A 15,318-nucleotide genomic window follows, 5' to 3' on the forward strand; every position below is an offset into this window, starting at 1 on the left:
TCGGGACAAACTGATTTTCTACTCTTTCAGGTCTGGCCAGGTTTTGACTCTTTCAAATAAATTTGTTTCCAAGCTTTACTTTCGAAATTAGATCTTAAAAAATAATACAAACAGGGTGCCTGGGTGGCTCAGTTGGTTAAGCGACTGCCTTCGGCTCAGGTCATGATCCTGGAGTCCCAGGATCGAGTCCCGCATCGGGCTCCCTGCTCGGTGGAGGGCCTGCTTCTGCCTCTCCCTCTGCCTGCCACTCTGCCTACTTGTGCTATCTCTGTCAAATAAATAAATAAAATCTTTAAAAAAAAAATACAAACATACGTTTGATTGTCTTTTAGCCTGCAAAGTCTAGTTTTAATAAGGCTCACTCTTGTGGCCAAGAACCGATGGCCTGGAAGATAAGCCCTAGGGAATCCCTTAGCAGCCCACCTCCGCGGAGCTGGAGGAAATGTAAAACCGGATGTTGACTATTTCGCCATAGCAACAGACGCGAATCCGGAAGTTACGTCAGAGAAAGAGGAAGTGAACCAGTCTACTTATCCACGTGGGTTCTGCGCGTGTTTCCCGGTCTCTGGTAGCCGGTGCTTTAAGCTCTGTCCCGGCATAGTCGACATGGGTCGCTCGGGGAAGCTGCCCTCTGGTGTCTCGGCCAAGTTGAAACGCTGGAAAAAAGGCCATAGTAGCGACAGCAACCCTACCATCTGCCGCCACCGCCAGGCCGCCCGCAGCCGCTTCTTCAGCCGGCCCTCAGGTAGCGGGGTCGAGACTCCGACGAGCTGACGGCGGGGTTGTGGCGGGCCCGGGTCTAATGGTCTGGGCTTCTCTGGAGGCTCCGGGGCCCAGGCGCTGGACGTTTCTTTTCGTAGAACTTCGCATGTGGAGCCTGCTGTAAAGACCCACCCTCCCCGTTTGACAGATGGGGAGATTGAGTCGACAGTAGGGAAATGACTAGCCCTGGGTACCACGGGTGTCAGAGTTGGGACTTGGCCATAATTAACTTTGGGGGAGTCTTTACAAAGTGTTTCCACCTGCATTTATTTCCCCGCGCCGGCTCCCACCCGCACTTAATCCGTCGGGACACGGAAGCAGAAACTTTTACCTGGCGGGTTCCCTGCCTGGGTTTGCTAAGTTTTAGGCGTATGGTGGGCCGATGAGGCAGGCCATGTTCAGAATTCAGCCTCTCGAGCTAGGGGCCTGGACTCTGCTAGTTTTTGTCGTGTGGGTGAATCCCGGCCAAAAGGAGGTTCGGGTGGAAGTGAGGGTCTCACCTGTGCCTCCGGGTTTTCAGGAAAAAGTGACCTGACAGTTGATGCGGTGAGGTTGCATAATGAGCTGCAGTCCGGGTCCCTGCGTCTGGGCAAAAGCGAAGCCCCTGAGACGGCCATGGAAGAGGAGGTGGCCCCCGCTCTCACGGAGGAGTCCTCGGGCACCTTCCTGAGCGGCCTCTCGGACTGCACAAATGTCACCTTCAGCAAAGTGCAGCGCTTCTGGGAGTCCAACTCGGCTGCGCACAAGGAGGTAGGGAGAGGGTCAAGAGGACTTGGGATGGTGAGGAGGAGCCAGAATCAAGCTTTTTATTTTTTATTTTCTCCCAGTGCCGGCTCACTGCTGCTGGTGACAGCTGGTATTTTTGGATGGTGTGTCATCTCTCCTACCCTTTGTGTTCCCTACTCACTAGCTCTCCTAGGGCGGGTTCCACTTTCTGCTTTTTTCTAACAACATCTCCCCTACTCAAGTGTAGAGTCCTTCGGGTTAGAAATATTTTCCCAATACTTATTTTGTCCACTGTACCTAATGCGGGACTTTTTACATAGAATATTTTCAAGACACATTTGTTGAGTCAATTGGTGCTGAATAACAATGGATAGAAAATGTCTTATCTAACAAGAACCAGATTTTATTTGTAATTTTTATTTTTTTAAAGACTTTATTTATTTATTTGAGAGAGAGAATGAGATAGAGAGAGCATGAGGGGGGGAGGGTCAGAGGGAGAAGCAGACCCCCCGCCGAGCGGGGAGCCCGATGCGGGACTTGAACCCGGGACTCCAGGATCATGACCTGAGCCGAAAGCAGTCGCTTAACCAACTGAGCCACCCAGGTGCCCCTTATTTGTAATTTTTAGTTAATGCTTTTAAATTTATCCATATTTATATTCATTTTTTAAATGAAAAACGTGAAAATTATAAATGGTACCAAAGTGACAGGAGTAGAATAAAACATGAAAGTTGTTCTCCCAACTTAACTCCTTCGTGGCAGTTAGTGTTGATGGCTCATCATGTGTCTACCTAGCCCAGCACTGTCCAACACATGGTGCAAGCCACATAAGTAATTGTAAAGTTTTAGTAGCCACGTTTAAAAAAAGTAAAAAGCAAATGAAAGTAATCTTAATAATAAACCTATTGTATTTATTTTTTTTAAGGGATAGAATCTTTTTTTTTAAACATTTTTATTTATTTGATACAGAGAGAGGGAGATAGAGCACAAGCAGGGGAGCGGCAGGCAGGCAGAGGCAGAGGGAGAAGCAGGCCCCCCACCGAGCAGGGAGCCTGATGCGGGGCTCCATCCCAGGACCCTGGGATCATGACCTGAGCTGAAGGCAGCCGCTTAACAGACAGAGCCACCCAGGCGCCCCAAACTTATTGTATTTAAGTATTGTCATTTCAACCTATAATCAATATAAAGTGAGATGATTTACATCTCCATTTGGATGCTAACTCTTCTTTGAAAGTACTTGATTTGGTCATGAAATTTATAATTGCAGAAGTAGGTTCGTATTTCCACGTTGTTCTAAATCTGTGTTTTCATAAAACTTATGGTTGAAAAGTAGATTCATATATCTAAGTTGTTTTAAATCTGTGTTTTTGGGGTACATGGGTGGCTCAGTCAGTTAAGCATCCAACTCTTGATTTCGGCTCAGGTCATGAGCTCAGGGTAGTGGGATCGAGCCCTGAGTTGAACTCTGTTTTCGGCGGGGAGTTTGCTTGGGATACCCTTTCTTCCTCTGCCCTTCCCTATCACTTGCATGCATGCAAGCGCTCTCTCTCTCAAATAAATAAAATCTTAAAAAAATATATATGTTTTCCAATAACTAGATCAAGTATTCATTTTTTTTTTAAAGATTTTATTAGAGAGAGAGAGAGTGAGAGCGTTCGTGCTTGTGCACAAGAAGGAGGGGGGAGGGGGAGAGGGAGAAGCAGGCTCCCCCACACAGGGCTCAATCCCAGGATCCCGGGACCATGACCTGAGCAGAAGGCAGACACTTAATCACTTAACCGACTGAGCCACCCAGGCGCCCCTCAGGTATTCATTTTTAAATTTAAAATTTACAGATTAAAGATTCAGTTCTTCATCACACTAGCCGTGTTCCAAGTGCTCAGTAGCCTCTTGTGAACATTACTGTTCTACACTTTTTTGTATATTTTTTTATTTAGGTTTACAGATTATATTTTATATGCAGTGTTCTGCAATTTTTGCCCCACTGAACAAATATATTAATATATTAGTAGTCCTGTATTTGAATCAATCGTTAATTATTACGTAGTAATAGTACTTTATTAATCCTCTATTGATGGCTGCTGTGGTGTTCCAGTTTGTTGCTGCAGTGAGTACACTTGTATCTAAATGTTAGCAATTTTGGGGCACCTGGGTGGCTCAGTCGTTAAGCGTCTGCCTTCAGCTCATGGGATCGAGCCCCACATCGGGCTCCCTGCTCCGCGGGAAGCCTGCTTCTCCCTCTCCCACTCCCCCTGCTTGTGTTTCCTCTTTGGCTGTGTATCTCTCTGTCAAATAAATAAAATCTTTAAAAAATAATAATAATAAATGTTAGCAATTTTGTGCAGGTATTCCTATAAGAGACAGGTCTTAGAGGTGGAATTTTGGCCGACATGTCTGCCTATTTGCTAGGTCTTATGGTGTGTACGCCTGGCTTTGAATGCAGTTCATCTTGTCTACCTCTAGGTTGTGTCAGGAGAATAATTTGTGAAGGAGTAAGGAGAAGAGGCTAGCCTGGGGACGGGATTTGACCTAAAATAGATGTCATAGGTTCCTTCTCCCTTACGTGCAGATCTGTGCTGTTTTGGCTGCCGTCACTGAGGTGATTCGCTCCCAGGGAGGGAAGGAGACAGAGACTGAATACTTCGCTGCGCTGGTGAGTAGGTGTGACTTGGGAGTGGGTGTCCAGAACAGCAGGTTATTCCAGCTGGAGAGAGAAAATGGGTGCTCTGGCATGAGGGGATAGAGCAGGACATCCTTGGATAGGCGAAAGAGCTTCAGGGGAACCTGGCTGGTTCAGTCAGGAGAGCATACAACTCTTGATATCTTGGGGCTGTGAGTTCAAGCCCCATGATGGATGTAGAGATTACTTAAAAAAAAACAAAAACAAAAACAAAAACCCAGAGTGCTTCGTTCATTCTTAGGTGGTGGCTTGGTAAGGCTGGGGGTATTTGCTACACTATCCTTACGGAACAAAAATCCACTACTCTGGTTGTTGCAGTTGTTTTTTCTTCCCTGATCCATGGAGCTGAGTTAGGCCCAGGGGATCCTCTAGAAAAATGGTTGGCAAAGTGTGGCCAGGAGTGGAGCAATGGGTGGGGTGGCCCTGAGACCCTTTCCTGGGGTTTGTGGGCTATCAACATTATTTTCGTAATAATACTAGAACATCGTTTGCCTTTTCACTCTCGTTCTCTCATGAGTGTGCTATGGAGTTTCCCAGACGTTATCTCGTGTCTGATGGCATTATTTCAACAGCTAATTGTGTTTTCGTATGCTTCGTTTTAAAAAATTTATCAGTTTTAATTTTTAACGTGTTAAGTATCAGTATGTAAACAAAACCTCCTCGGGGAATCTTCAAAAAATTCTAAGGGTGTAAAAGTTTGAGAACCACTACTCTGGAACAGGGGTTGGCAGACTACGGCCCATGGGAATAATCTGATCTGTGGCCTGTTTTTGTACAGCCTGAGAGCTAAGAGTGGTTTTTACATTTTTTTTTTTTAAGATTGTATTTGTTTATTTATTTGTCAGAGAGAGCGTGAGCATGTGCGAGCACACTAGCAGGGGGAGTGGCAGGCAGAGGGAGACGCAGGCTTCCCGCTGAGCAAGGAGCCTGGTGTGGGGCTCCATCCCAGGACCCCGGGATCATGACATGAGCCAAAGGCAGACACTTAACTGACTGAGCCACCCAGGCATCCCTGGTTTTTACATTTTTAAAGGATTGTTCAAACACACATAAAAGAATATGCAACCGAGACCATATATGGCCTGCAAAGCTTAAAATATTTATCTGGCCCTTTACAGAAAAAGCCTTCCAGCCCCTGCTGTAGAATAATGAAGTAGGTTAGACAGTAACATATGGTCTATTATGTGCGAGGTGGTGTTGTGATCAACACATATGAATTCGGTGAAACCTTGCAACAACTTACTATCTATCTCTATTTTATAAGGGAGGAACTGAATCACAGAAAGTTTCAGTTGCTAGCCCAAAGTCACACAGTGGCAGAGGTAGGATTTGAACCTCTGACACCAGCGTTCTTGGTCATCACCATCCTGCTGGGCACAGGGTGGCACCAGCACTTCATCTGCCTAGCTTACACACTTCCCTCTCACCCGCTGTGGTCTGGCCCTCAGATGACAACGGTAGAGGCAGTGGAGTCCCCCGAGTCTCTGGCTGCTGTCGCTTACCTGCTGAACCTTGTCCTGAAGCGGTGAGTCCTGCCCCTGGTCTGAACTCGGAGTCTCTTGGGGAGAAGGGAACCGTTAAGTACCAGCTGGCGTTCTTCAACATGAGGCTCCCGGGGTGGCTTGGGATGTTGTACCGAGTGTGAGTGCCGGCGCCTGGGAAGGGGGCGGCCCTGCTCCCATGAGGCAATGGCAGAGGATCCCTGGAGGCCTGCAGGTGCGGGGAGGTAGGGAGAGGACTGAGATGAGCTGGTGAGGGCCCATCTCGTGGGTAATAGGGAATGGGTAGTGGGGAAGGGAGGAGGCGCGGAGCTCAGGTGCCGCCGAGAGCGCGCTGGAGTGGGGTCCGGAAGGGTGGGCTCCTGTCCTGGCTCCTGCTCGCTTGCTGAGTGACTGGGCCAGCACTGCCTCCCTCTCTCTAGCCTCTGCCTTCAGACCAGGGCTGGGCCTGCTCCAACTGCTCTAGGAGGCCCCCTGGGGTCCTGACTCTCTCTCTTCTCCCCGCACAGCGTGCCCAGCCCTGTGCTCATTAAGAAGTTTTCCGATACCTCCAAAGCCTTCATGGATATCATGTCAGCCCAGACCAACAGTGGCTCCACCTCTGCCCTCCGATGGGTTAGTGTCTCGGTCTCTTTCCCCTCCGCCGTCTTCCAGAGCCCCGCAGATTTGGCTGGAGCTTGGATACTCCCTGGGAGGGGAATAGGCACTATGTGGACCTCCGATGGATCCCCGTGTGATTTTCTGGAACTGGTGAGAACCTGGGCTCTTTTCCCACCTGGCTGAAGCAGGTGAAGCTGAGAGACTCTGACTTTGTCTTCAAGGTCCTCTCTTGCCTGGCCACCCTTCTGCGGAAGCAGGACCTGGAGGCCTGGAGCTACCCCGTGACCCTACAGGTGTACCATGGGCTGCTGAGCTTCACGGTGCACCCGAAGCCCAAGGTGAGGCTGCTGGGCCCCCAGAATATGGTGGGGGGCAGCCATTCTAGTAAGTGGGCTGGGGCTGGTCTGAGTAGGGGGAGTAGGAGAAGTTGCGCTGAGGGCTGGGCTCTTGCCCTGAGGTTTACTTTTTACCTCTGACACCTTTGCTTAGTCCTAGAAGGTGAGAGGCACCTCCTCATCCTACAGAAGGGGTGTTCACTGTCAGGCCCTCCTGAGTCCCTGCTGCCTCATTGGTCAGTGACAAGTTTAGCTACAGTGGCAGGAAGGGGCAGAGTGGGGCTTTGGAGTCTCATGGACCTCAGTTGGATACTGCATTCACCGCTCATGCTGTGACCTTGGGCAAGTTACTTAAGCTCTCCAAGCCTCGGTTTTCTAGTGGCAGAGTAGGGCTAGTAATACCAACCTCGCTGCAAGGGTGTGGGGTGACTCCAGTGTCCCTCACAGGCTGGTGCAGTTCCTAGCTTAGAGCAGGCGCTCAGCAAATGGTGGCCAGCCACCCCATTTCCTCCTGGAATGTAGGGCAGAGAGCATGTAATAGCACACAGTAGCAACAGTCCACGGTCATTCAAGGTGCTCAGCACACTTCCCCAGGTAGGGTCATGCCTCCTTCCCTGTGTATTCACGAGGCCTCTCCTGCACTTTCTTCAGGTCTCTGCTGCAATGTCACTTCACTGGAGTGACACTTAGGCGCCTGACCACTGTGTAAAAAGTAACAACCCTTGCTGTCTTGTCTGCAAAGTACTTTTACCTTCCGGTGTACATGTGTTTGTTTTCTGCCTGCCAAGAAGAGTGTGAGTTGTTTGCTCTGGTCACTGCCAGACTGCCAGCCCCATGGACAGTGCCTGGCTTGGTCACACTTGATATTGCGGGGTGACTGACCGAACTCCTGGAGTAAAGAGGAGGACACTACAGTTCAGAGATGAAGTGGTTGGCTTGCTCGAGGCCATTTGGGGAGTTAGCGGGAGAGCAGGGGTTGGAGCTGAGCTTTGTCTTACTGCCCAGCTCAGGAGTCTGCACACGGGCAGGCCTGGGTACAGCTTCGGCCGTGGAGGAGGCATGCTGTCGGTGTGCCTGGGCGTATGCTGACCGGCCTGGCCCCCCTCTCCTTGCCCCTCAGATCCGGAAGGCCGCCCAGCATGGAGTATGCTCGGTCCTCAAGGGCAGTGAGTTCATGTTTGGTGAAAAAGCCCCTGCCCATCATCCTGCTGCCATTTCCACTGCCAAGTTCTGCATCCTGGAGATTGAGAAGTCCGGAGGTGGGGAACCAGGTCGTTGGCGGGGTGGGTGGGGGCCGAGGCCCGCCTGGGATGGGGCTCACTGCAGAGGGTGGGCTGGAGGCTCAGCTCTGTCGTGTCTGCCAGGCTCCAAGGAGGCCACCACCACGCTGCACATGCTGACGCTGCTGAAGGACCTGCTGCCCTGCTTCCCAGAAGGCCTGGTGAAGAGCTGCAGTGAGACTCTCCTCAGGGTCATGACCTTGAGCCACGTGGTGAGCTCAGCCTGGGAGCCAGAGGCGTGTGCTGGGGTCAGGGGCTGAACTTCAGACCCCAGGCCCATGGTGCTGATGCTTGGGAACTTGCCGGTCAGGCCAGAAGCAGGACCTGGGGTCTCCCCATCCCAACCCTGCTCTTGCCTATGACCAAGGACGCCAGCCATTCTTGGTGTCAGATAGACCAGGCTGTCTTCAGGGTCCCGGTCCTTTTGGGAGCTGGCCTCGGGGATCAGGTCGAGGCACCAGCCCTCTCCCTGCTTGAGCTCTGTTTCAGCTGCAGGCATGGATCTGTTTGCTTTCTTTTTTTCTTTTTTTTGCTTATTTACCAACAAATTGGTACAGCGGCTTTAATACCTGAAACGATCCTCCCTGCATTTCTGTCATGCTAGCATAATTCTGTTAATCTTTGTATATCCTCTTGTAGTGTTTGTGTGCGTGTGTATTTTAAAGTATCTGTTATGTAAGTAACATGATCATCGTTTAGAAGGAAAAGCCCATTCAGAACAATTTGCTGTGTATCCTTTCAGACATTTTTTTTAGATAAACAAACAGATAAAAACCTGTGAAAATACAGCCATAATTATAGCCTGCCCACCACTTATAGCCTACTTTTACAGCCCTTCCGTTAAAAATGTTCGTGTTCCTCTGTTATCTTTGTTTAAATCATTTAAAAATTTTTCAGTAGCTGCCAAGCCTTCATAAAGTGACAGTCCTCTGAGTGTCTGGGTGTGGGGGGCATGCTTGAGGTCAGGGGCCTGGGTCTCTCCCCAGCCCACTGGCTGGAGTCAGAGGCTAAGGAGCCCAGGGCAGCCATGGGCTTTGTGGTCCCCCACTAAGCCTACATGTCCTTTCCAGTTGGTGACAGCCTGTGCCATGCAGGCCTTCCACAGCCTCTTCCACGCCAAGCCCAGCCTGGGCACCCTGTCAGCGGAGCTCAACGCCCAGATCATCACGGTGAGGCCTGACGGTGGAAGGGTATGGCGGTGGAGGGGTATGGCGGTGCTAGGGTGGAGGGGGCCTGTTACTTGTCTACAGAGTGAGCTTGAGTGGGCTTTCTGGACTGGCCCAGTGGAGGAGGCTAGTTGTCAAGCAGACAGGAAGCAGGCAGCTAGGAGACTGGCCACCGAAACCACATCAGTGTCCACAGGAGATGGGGCCTCCAACTCTTCACTTAGTTAACTTAATACACTATTTCAGCATGGTCTCATGCTATCACCCATACCTTGAGCAGAGGCTCTCAAATTTAGGGATCCCTGGATGGATTTGGGGAAGGAGACATAAACATCCCCCAAATCGTTTGCAGAATGTGCATATGTGTGCCCCTGTACATTTTTCCCAAGAAAGGCTCTGTGGCTTTTGTGAGATCCAAAGGATTGTGTGACCCAAGTTTTACTCAACTGCTTCTAGAGACTCTGACTCCATAGGAGCAGAATCGGGAGGGTTTCATGGAACAGGGAAAGACAGGACATGGGAAGAGCAAGGGGCCTGGCAGTTCCAGGGCCACATGTGCAGGCCTGTCACTGGGACATGCTGGTGTTTGGGGAGGGGAAGGGGTCATTGTCATTAGGCCACAGAAGACGCACTCACTCAGTCCCTTGCTTATTCCCTGTCCCACCTCTAGGCCTTATATGACTATGTTCCCAGCGAGAATGACTTACAACCCCTGCTGGCCTGGCTTAAGGTCATGGAGAAAGCCCACATCAACCTGGTCCGGTAGGTGTGGTGGAGGGGTGTCCTAGGGCCTCCAGCCAGGCCACCTGCTCTGTGGTGCAGATGGGAGGGACGTGAGCTGAAAGCTGGAGACGGATGGCAGTGTCTCCTTATCAAGTGTGCTGTAGACCAGCTCTGGTTCTGAGGCACAGGGCAGGATAGTGTGGCTTGTGTCAGCCATGGCTGGTGCTTTCCTGCCAGAGAAGTTACCAGCGCTCGAGCTCTAAGGAGCAGCAGGTGGGCTAAGCACACCTTGCTGGGGCCCTGGGGGTGGGGCCTGAGTTCTCTCCTGAGTCTTGTCACCCCCTGACTGAATCCTGTGCAGTTGGTTTCCTTCTCAGATGATCTCATGCACTTTCTGTGGCTTCACCCCTCTCCCCACCTGGGTTAACAATCCCCTCCTCTGGGGTTCACAGTCCTGCAAGCCCAGTGTCTGCTCTGTGTCTGTCAGAACACTCACATGTGAGCTTGGCCACTTCATAGTAGCCACTTGATAATTCTGCTTTTCCAGAATAAGGCTGAGAAGAAAATAAGTGTATCAGTTGGTGACTTGCGTTTTGCCTGGAGTGAGGGTCTCTAAGGGTCTCTAAGGGCCCTGGGGCCCCACCACACTGTGTCAGCCCTCCCCTCTGCTGAAGGGCTCCTGTCCACCTGCTCATTCGGGCCTCGTGCCCCGAGTGCTTTCCGTCATTGTTCATCTCACTCATCATAGCCACCCCGGGAAGAAGGTTCTAGCTTTTTCTTTTTTTTTTTTAATGTTTTATTTATTTATTCATGAAAGTCAGAGAGAGAGAGAGAGGCAGAGGCAGAGGGAGAAGCAGGCTCCCCCCCTAGCAGGGAGCCCGATGCAGGACTCGATCCCAGGACCCTGGGATCATGACCTGAGCCAAAGGCAGACGCCTAACGACTGAGCCACCCAGGCGCCCCTGGGCCCACATCCTTTATCTGCACTATCCATCTTTTACCTGGAGGTGCCAGAAAATGGCAAAATAGCCTTATTCTACTTCTCAGGATTCTTTTTTTTTAAGATTTATTTGAGAGAGAGAGTGCGAACGGAGGAGGGGCAGAGGGAGAGGGAGAGAAGCAGACTCTTCACTGAGCAGGGGTTCGATCCCAGGACCCTGAGATCATGACCTGAGCCAAGGTCAGACACTCAATTGACTGAGCCACCCAGGCCCCCTCTCCACATCTCAGGATTAATCCTACCAGCAAGCCTCCTACAATTGTGCCATGATATACGTCCCAGGCTGTTTGTTGTAATGCTATAGGTAACAGCAAAAAAACCTAGAAACGAAACACAACCTAAATGTGTCTGAGGAGAGGACTGGTCAATATACAGTGAGATATTATGCAGCCATTTAGAAGTTACGGAAGTAGAGAGGTACATGCTGACACAGAAAGACCCCCAAGACGTATTGAGAAGGGCATGGATGGTGTGACTCTCTGTGTACTCTGGAGCGAGACTACCAGTGTGAATCCTGACTCCTCCCTCCCACTTGCGACATGGCCTTGGGCAAGTTACTTGACTTTTCTGTGCCTCAGGTTCCTCACTTACAATAAATGGGAATGGTCATAGGACTTAATCTCGGTTGTCACAAAGTTTAAATGAACAAATGTATATCAGATCAGTGCTTGGCATATGAAAAGTGTTACATAGACGTTAGCATACGTTACTTTCTATGTTTATGCATGTGTAACACCTTCTGGAAGAGTATTTGAAAAACTTAACCTTGATTTTCCTCCGGAAAGTGCATCTGAAGGTCATTCTGGGAGAAAGGTGTGATAAAGAAAGCATAGTCTTTACTTTATATTCTGAAGACCTACTTGAATTTTTTACCATGTGTGGCTATTAACTTGAATGACAGCACTTTTTAAAAATTGCCCATTAGAAGGGCCCTGTAGAACCCTACAGATCAGTGACTGTCACTGGACCTGGGCCATGTGGGTCCCTGAGGCCCAGGACCAGGCCCCACAGAAGTCTTTTGTCTTTCTTCACAGACTGCAGCGGGACCTGGGGCTGGGTCACCTCCCTCGCTTTTTTGGAGCCGCGACCACCTGCCTCCTCTCCTCTCACTCACAGGTGGTGACAGCTGCCACTCAGAGCCTTCAGGTACCCCAGCCCCAGCCCCAGCTTTAGGGGGGAAAGCAGAGAGTGCAGAGGGTTCTACTGGCTGCCTTGTCTCTCCTGGAGCTCGCCCCAGACCTCTAGCTACATCCTGGGGAGGAGGTTCTCGGGATGAGGATAGGCTTCCTAGAAGTGTCCAAAAGCAGTCACTTTTGCTAGAAGGGCTGAGTGGTGCTGGGAGGCTGCTTTAGGCCCAGACAGCTGTGGCCTCTTTTTTGTAGGAGCTCCTGAAGGAATGTGTCGCTCCCCACATGGCCAGCATTGGCTCCGTGACCTCTTCAGCCTCCGGCCCTGCCCAGTATATCTCCAAGATGTTCAGGTAAGAATATAGCATCCGCCTTAGGAGGGAATAAGGTGTACCTTCTAGAAAGTTCCTTATAATGACAGGTGTTCCACTTGTCACTTACTGTGGGCATGTGCGCGGTGCCAGAGCAGCTGCTGTTGATTTGAGCACTGGCCACATTCCAGGTGCATTCGTGTGGTACTCATGAGTATAGATTCCAAACCGATCATCTGGGGCAAGTTCCCCCATGTCTTCCATGTCAAATACTGCAGGGTCCTCATCTGTCAAAGGTTACTGGTGGAGGTGAGGATTGAATGAGGGAGCGTGTGTAAAGTTCTCAGAACTGTATCTGGCACGGAGTTAAGTACTCAGTGAATAGGGAGATATGTACTGACCCCCACTTTGCAGATGGGCAGGCAGACCCCCACCCCACTAGGAAGTGGCAACCTGACAGCAGAGCCCACTGTTGTTCACGTGCTGTGCTACTCTCCACACCTGCAAGAGGAGCCATCCACAGACATGGCCACTGACCCGTCCTCGCCCTCCCTGCCTCCATTGAGGAGCCTCAGAGCACCACAGACACTGCAGTGGTCCTGGGAAAGGAGCTATCATCCTTGGTGTCTCCTCTGGGCCTGTGTGCTCAGCTCCAAGGTGTGGTGCTTTGGGTACTGCTCCTTGTGAGGAAATGGACCTGTTGCCTGTGGATACATCTGTGGTGAAGTTTCAGGAAAACTCAGAAATCGAGCCACCTCTAGCTCACCCTTTCCCCGCATTGACCTCTATTGGCCATTCTTGCCTTACATTTCCAGGAGGCTTGGTGCCGCTCTCCCCACTCGGCCCAGACCACCTGCTCTACCTGGGCATCCCATCCTGGGTCGGACTGGGAAAGCATGAGACAGTGACCGAGCATGGGCTTTGGGGGCCCAGTGTGGCCACTAGCAGAGTGACCCTGGCAGGTTATTTCATCTCCTGGAGCCTCAGTTAAGATGGAGGAAACAACGTACCTCACAGAGTTCTCCCTAAACAGTAGGATAACATCAATGAAACTCAGCACAGGGTCTACATCATAAATGCTAGTTCTACCCCTTGGCCTTTCCTGGGGCTCCACGCATACTGGCCAGCTGGTGGTCTGTAGCTCATGGTGCCAGCTGTTGACTTCCTGATGGGGGCCCAGGTGAGCGTGAACTTGGCCCTGACTGTCTGTTCCCATGGCAGGGCAGTGGAGGAAGGCCTGACATACAAATTCCACGCGGCATGGAGCTCCGTGTTGCAGCTGCTGTGTGTCTTCTTCCAGGTCTGTGGGAGGCAGGCCCATCCTGTGATGAAGAAGGTGAGCTGGGGAGCTGCTGGGGCCAAGGCCGGAGCTGGTGATTGGGCTGGTGGACTGTGGGCTCCCAGAGTGGTCACCTGTTACTTCTGCACTTTACCCCACGTTATACCCCTGATGGCTCCCACAGCAGGTGCCCAGCACTGTGTCTCCAGGAAGGTGTCTGAGCTGACATGGGAGAAACAGAAAGAGGGGTGGGACCTCCCCTGGCCTCTCGGCCAGTAACTGCTCAGTAGTCCTGGCCGGAGTGGATGGCTTTGAATAGGGAACCAGTGTGACTCTCCCTCACCCCTACCCCCTGTCTTTTGTTCTTAATTCTCTGAATTTCCTGTAACAAGGGATTATGGTGTTTTAAGCAGCCTTAGGTCCCAGAGAGATTACTATAGCCCAGAGTAAACCATTTAAGGATCAGGGATCCCCTTGGGATCCTCCCCAGCTGGGGAGGCAGGCCCCAGACCCCTCAGCAGCAGCTCCCAGGCTCATGGGACCTTCGCTGAATTCCACCATTGCTGGTTGGAAGAAAGGAGCCACCCTGGGACGGCAAGGGCTTCAAGAAACCTGGCCCCTAATAGGTTAGATTGATGAACTTGGCTTCCTACAAGTGAGGCCCTGGGGGGCTGGGGGGCTGTAGTGGGCCAGAGGGCACAGCTCTGTCTTGAGGGGCATCCACTCCTCAGCGTCTACTAATTTGCTAGTTGTCACACATGGCTGTGTCTTTTCCCTTTGCCAGTTTCCCCTTTTTCAAGATAAACTGGAAATCTTTGTATGTGAAATTTGATTTTTACATGTTACTAATAAATACAGAATTTTTAAAATTCTTGGGGGCATTGGAGAGAGATGAGGCTTCTCAGTAGGTTAAATTTGGTTATCGGGGGGCACCTGGGTGGCTCAGTCGTTAGGTGTCTGCCTTTGGCTCAGGTCGTGGTCCCAGGGTCCTGGGATCGGGCCCCTCATCGGGCTCCCTGCTCGGCGGGAGGCCTGCTTCTCCCTCTCCCACTCTCCCTGCTTGTGTTCCCTCTCTCGCTGTGTCTCTTTCTGTCAAATAAATAAATAAAATATTTTTAAAAAATTTGGTTACTGGTTTGTGATCTCTGACCTAGAGCTTAACGTGGGCTCGTGCTCCTGACCTCATCTTCTTCTTCGAGAATTTGGCCCAGACTCAGCTCTGGGTGCCTGCTCTGTGAGCACGCCTTGATGTATCATCTTGTGTCTTTTTGCTCCAGTGCCTCCAGTCCCTGTGTGACCTGCGCCTCTCCCCCCATTTCCCTCACACGGCAGCTCTGGATCAGGCCGTGGGGGCTGCGGTGGCCAGCATGGGACCCGAGGTGGTTTTAGAGGCTGTGCCTTTGGAAATTGATGGCTCTGAGTAAGTGCAATTCTGGCTGTCTTCCTTACAAGTCCCGGGGCAGTCAGCCAGCTTGTTCTCCTTCAGCAAGGCGTTCACTCTTTGGGGTACAGTTTGTGTGTGTCGCGTGGGGGCCAGCGGGAAAGGCCACTGCAGGGCTTAAGCAGCGGGCCGTGTGCTGCTGGGTGTGCTGCCCGCTCACCGGGCCTCGCCTGCCTCTCCCAGGGAAAATCTGGATTTCCCACGGAGCTGGCTGCTGCCTGTCATCCGGGACCACGTCCGGGAAGCACGACTTGGTTTCTTCACCACCTATTTCTTACCCCTGGCTACCACCCTGAAGAGCAAAGGTATGGGCCCCGCCTTAATCCTGAAGCCTTGGCTGGAAGGGGTCAGGAAGGGCTCCTAGGACATTGGGCCCTGTCCCTCTGCCA

At 51.3% G+C, this 15,318-nt stretch overlaps 1 protein-coding gene across 1 annotated transcript in view; it reads left to right on the forward strand.

Moving 5' to 3' along the window:
- Positions 1–531: 531 nt before the first annotated feature.
- Positions 532–15,318, forward strand: part of RRP12 (ribosomal RNA processing 12 homolog) — a 30,080-nt gene continuing 15,293 nt past the window's right edge. The window contains exons 1-15 of the mRNA XM_025880434.2: positions 532–745; positions 1,283–1,512; positions 4,058–4,141; positions 5,617–5,693; positions 6,177–6,282; positions 6,489–6,605; positions 7,723–7,861; positions 7,967–8,094; positions 8,953–9,051; positions 9,719–9,810; positions 11,806–11,917; positions 12,154–12,251; positions 13,431–13,545; positions 14,766–14,908; positions 15,113–15,234. Of these exons, the coding sequence (XP_025736219.1) occupies positions 607–745; positions 1,283–1,512; positions 4,058–4,141; positions 5,617–5,693; positions 6,177–6,282; positions 6,489–6,605; positions 7,723–7,861; positions 7,967–8,094; positions 8,953–9,051; positions 9,719–9,810; positions 11,806–11,917; positions 12,154–12,251; positions 13,431–13,545; positions 14,766–14,908; positions 15,113–15,234 (1,801 nt within the window). The 5' untranslated portion in view covers positions 532–606. The remainder of the gene's footprint in view (positions 746–1,282; positions 1,513–4,057; positions 4,142–5,616; positions 5,694–6,176; positions 6,283–6,488; positions 6,606–7,722; positions 7,862–7,966; positions 8,095–8,952; positions 9,052–9,718; positions 9,811–11,805; positions 11,918–12,153; positions 12,252–13,430; positions 13,546–14,765; positions 14,909–15,112; positions 15,235–15,318) is intronic.

This window comes from Callorhinus ursinus, unplaced genomic scaffold, assembly GCF_003265705.2.
Source record: "Callorhinus ursinus isolate GAN/ISIS: 27379988/994484 unplaced genomic scaffold, GSC_fseal_2.0 scaffold20, whole genome shotgun sequence".
In the NCBI taxonomy this organism is placed as follows: domain Eukaryota; kingdom Metazoa; phylum Chordata; class Mammalia; order Carnivora; family Otariidae; genus Callorhinus; species Callorhinus ursinus.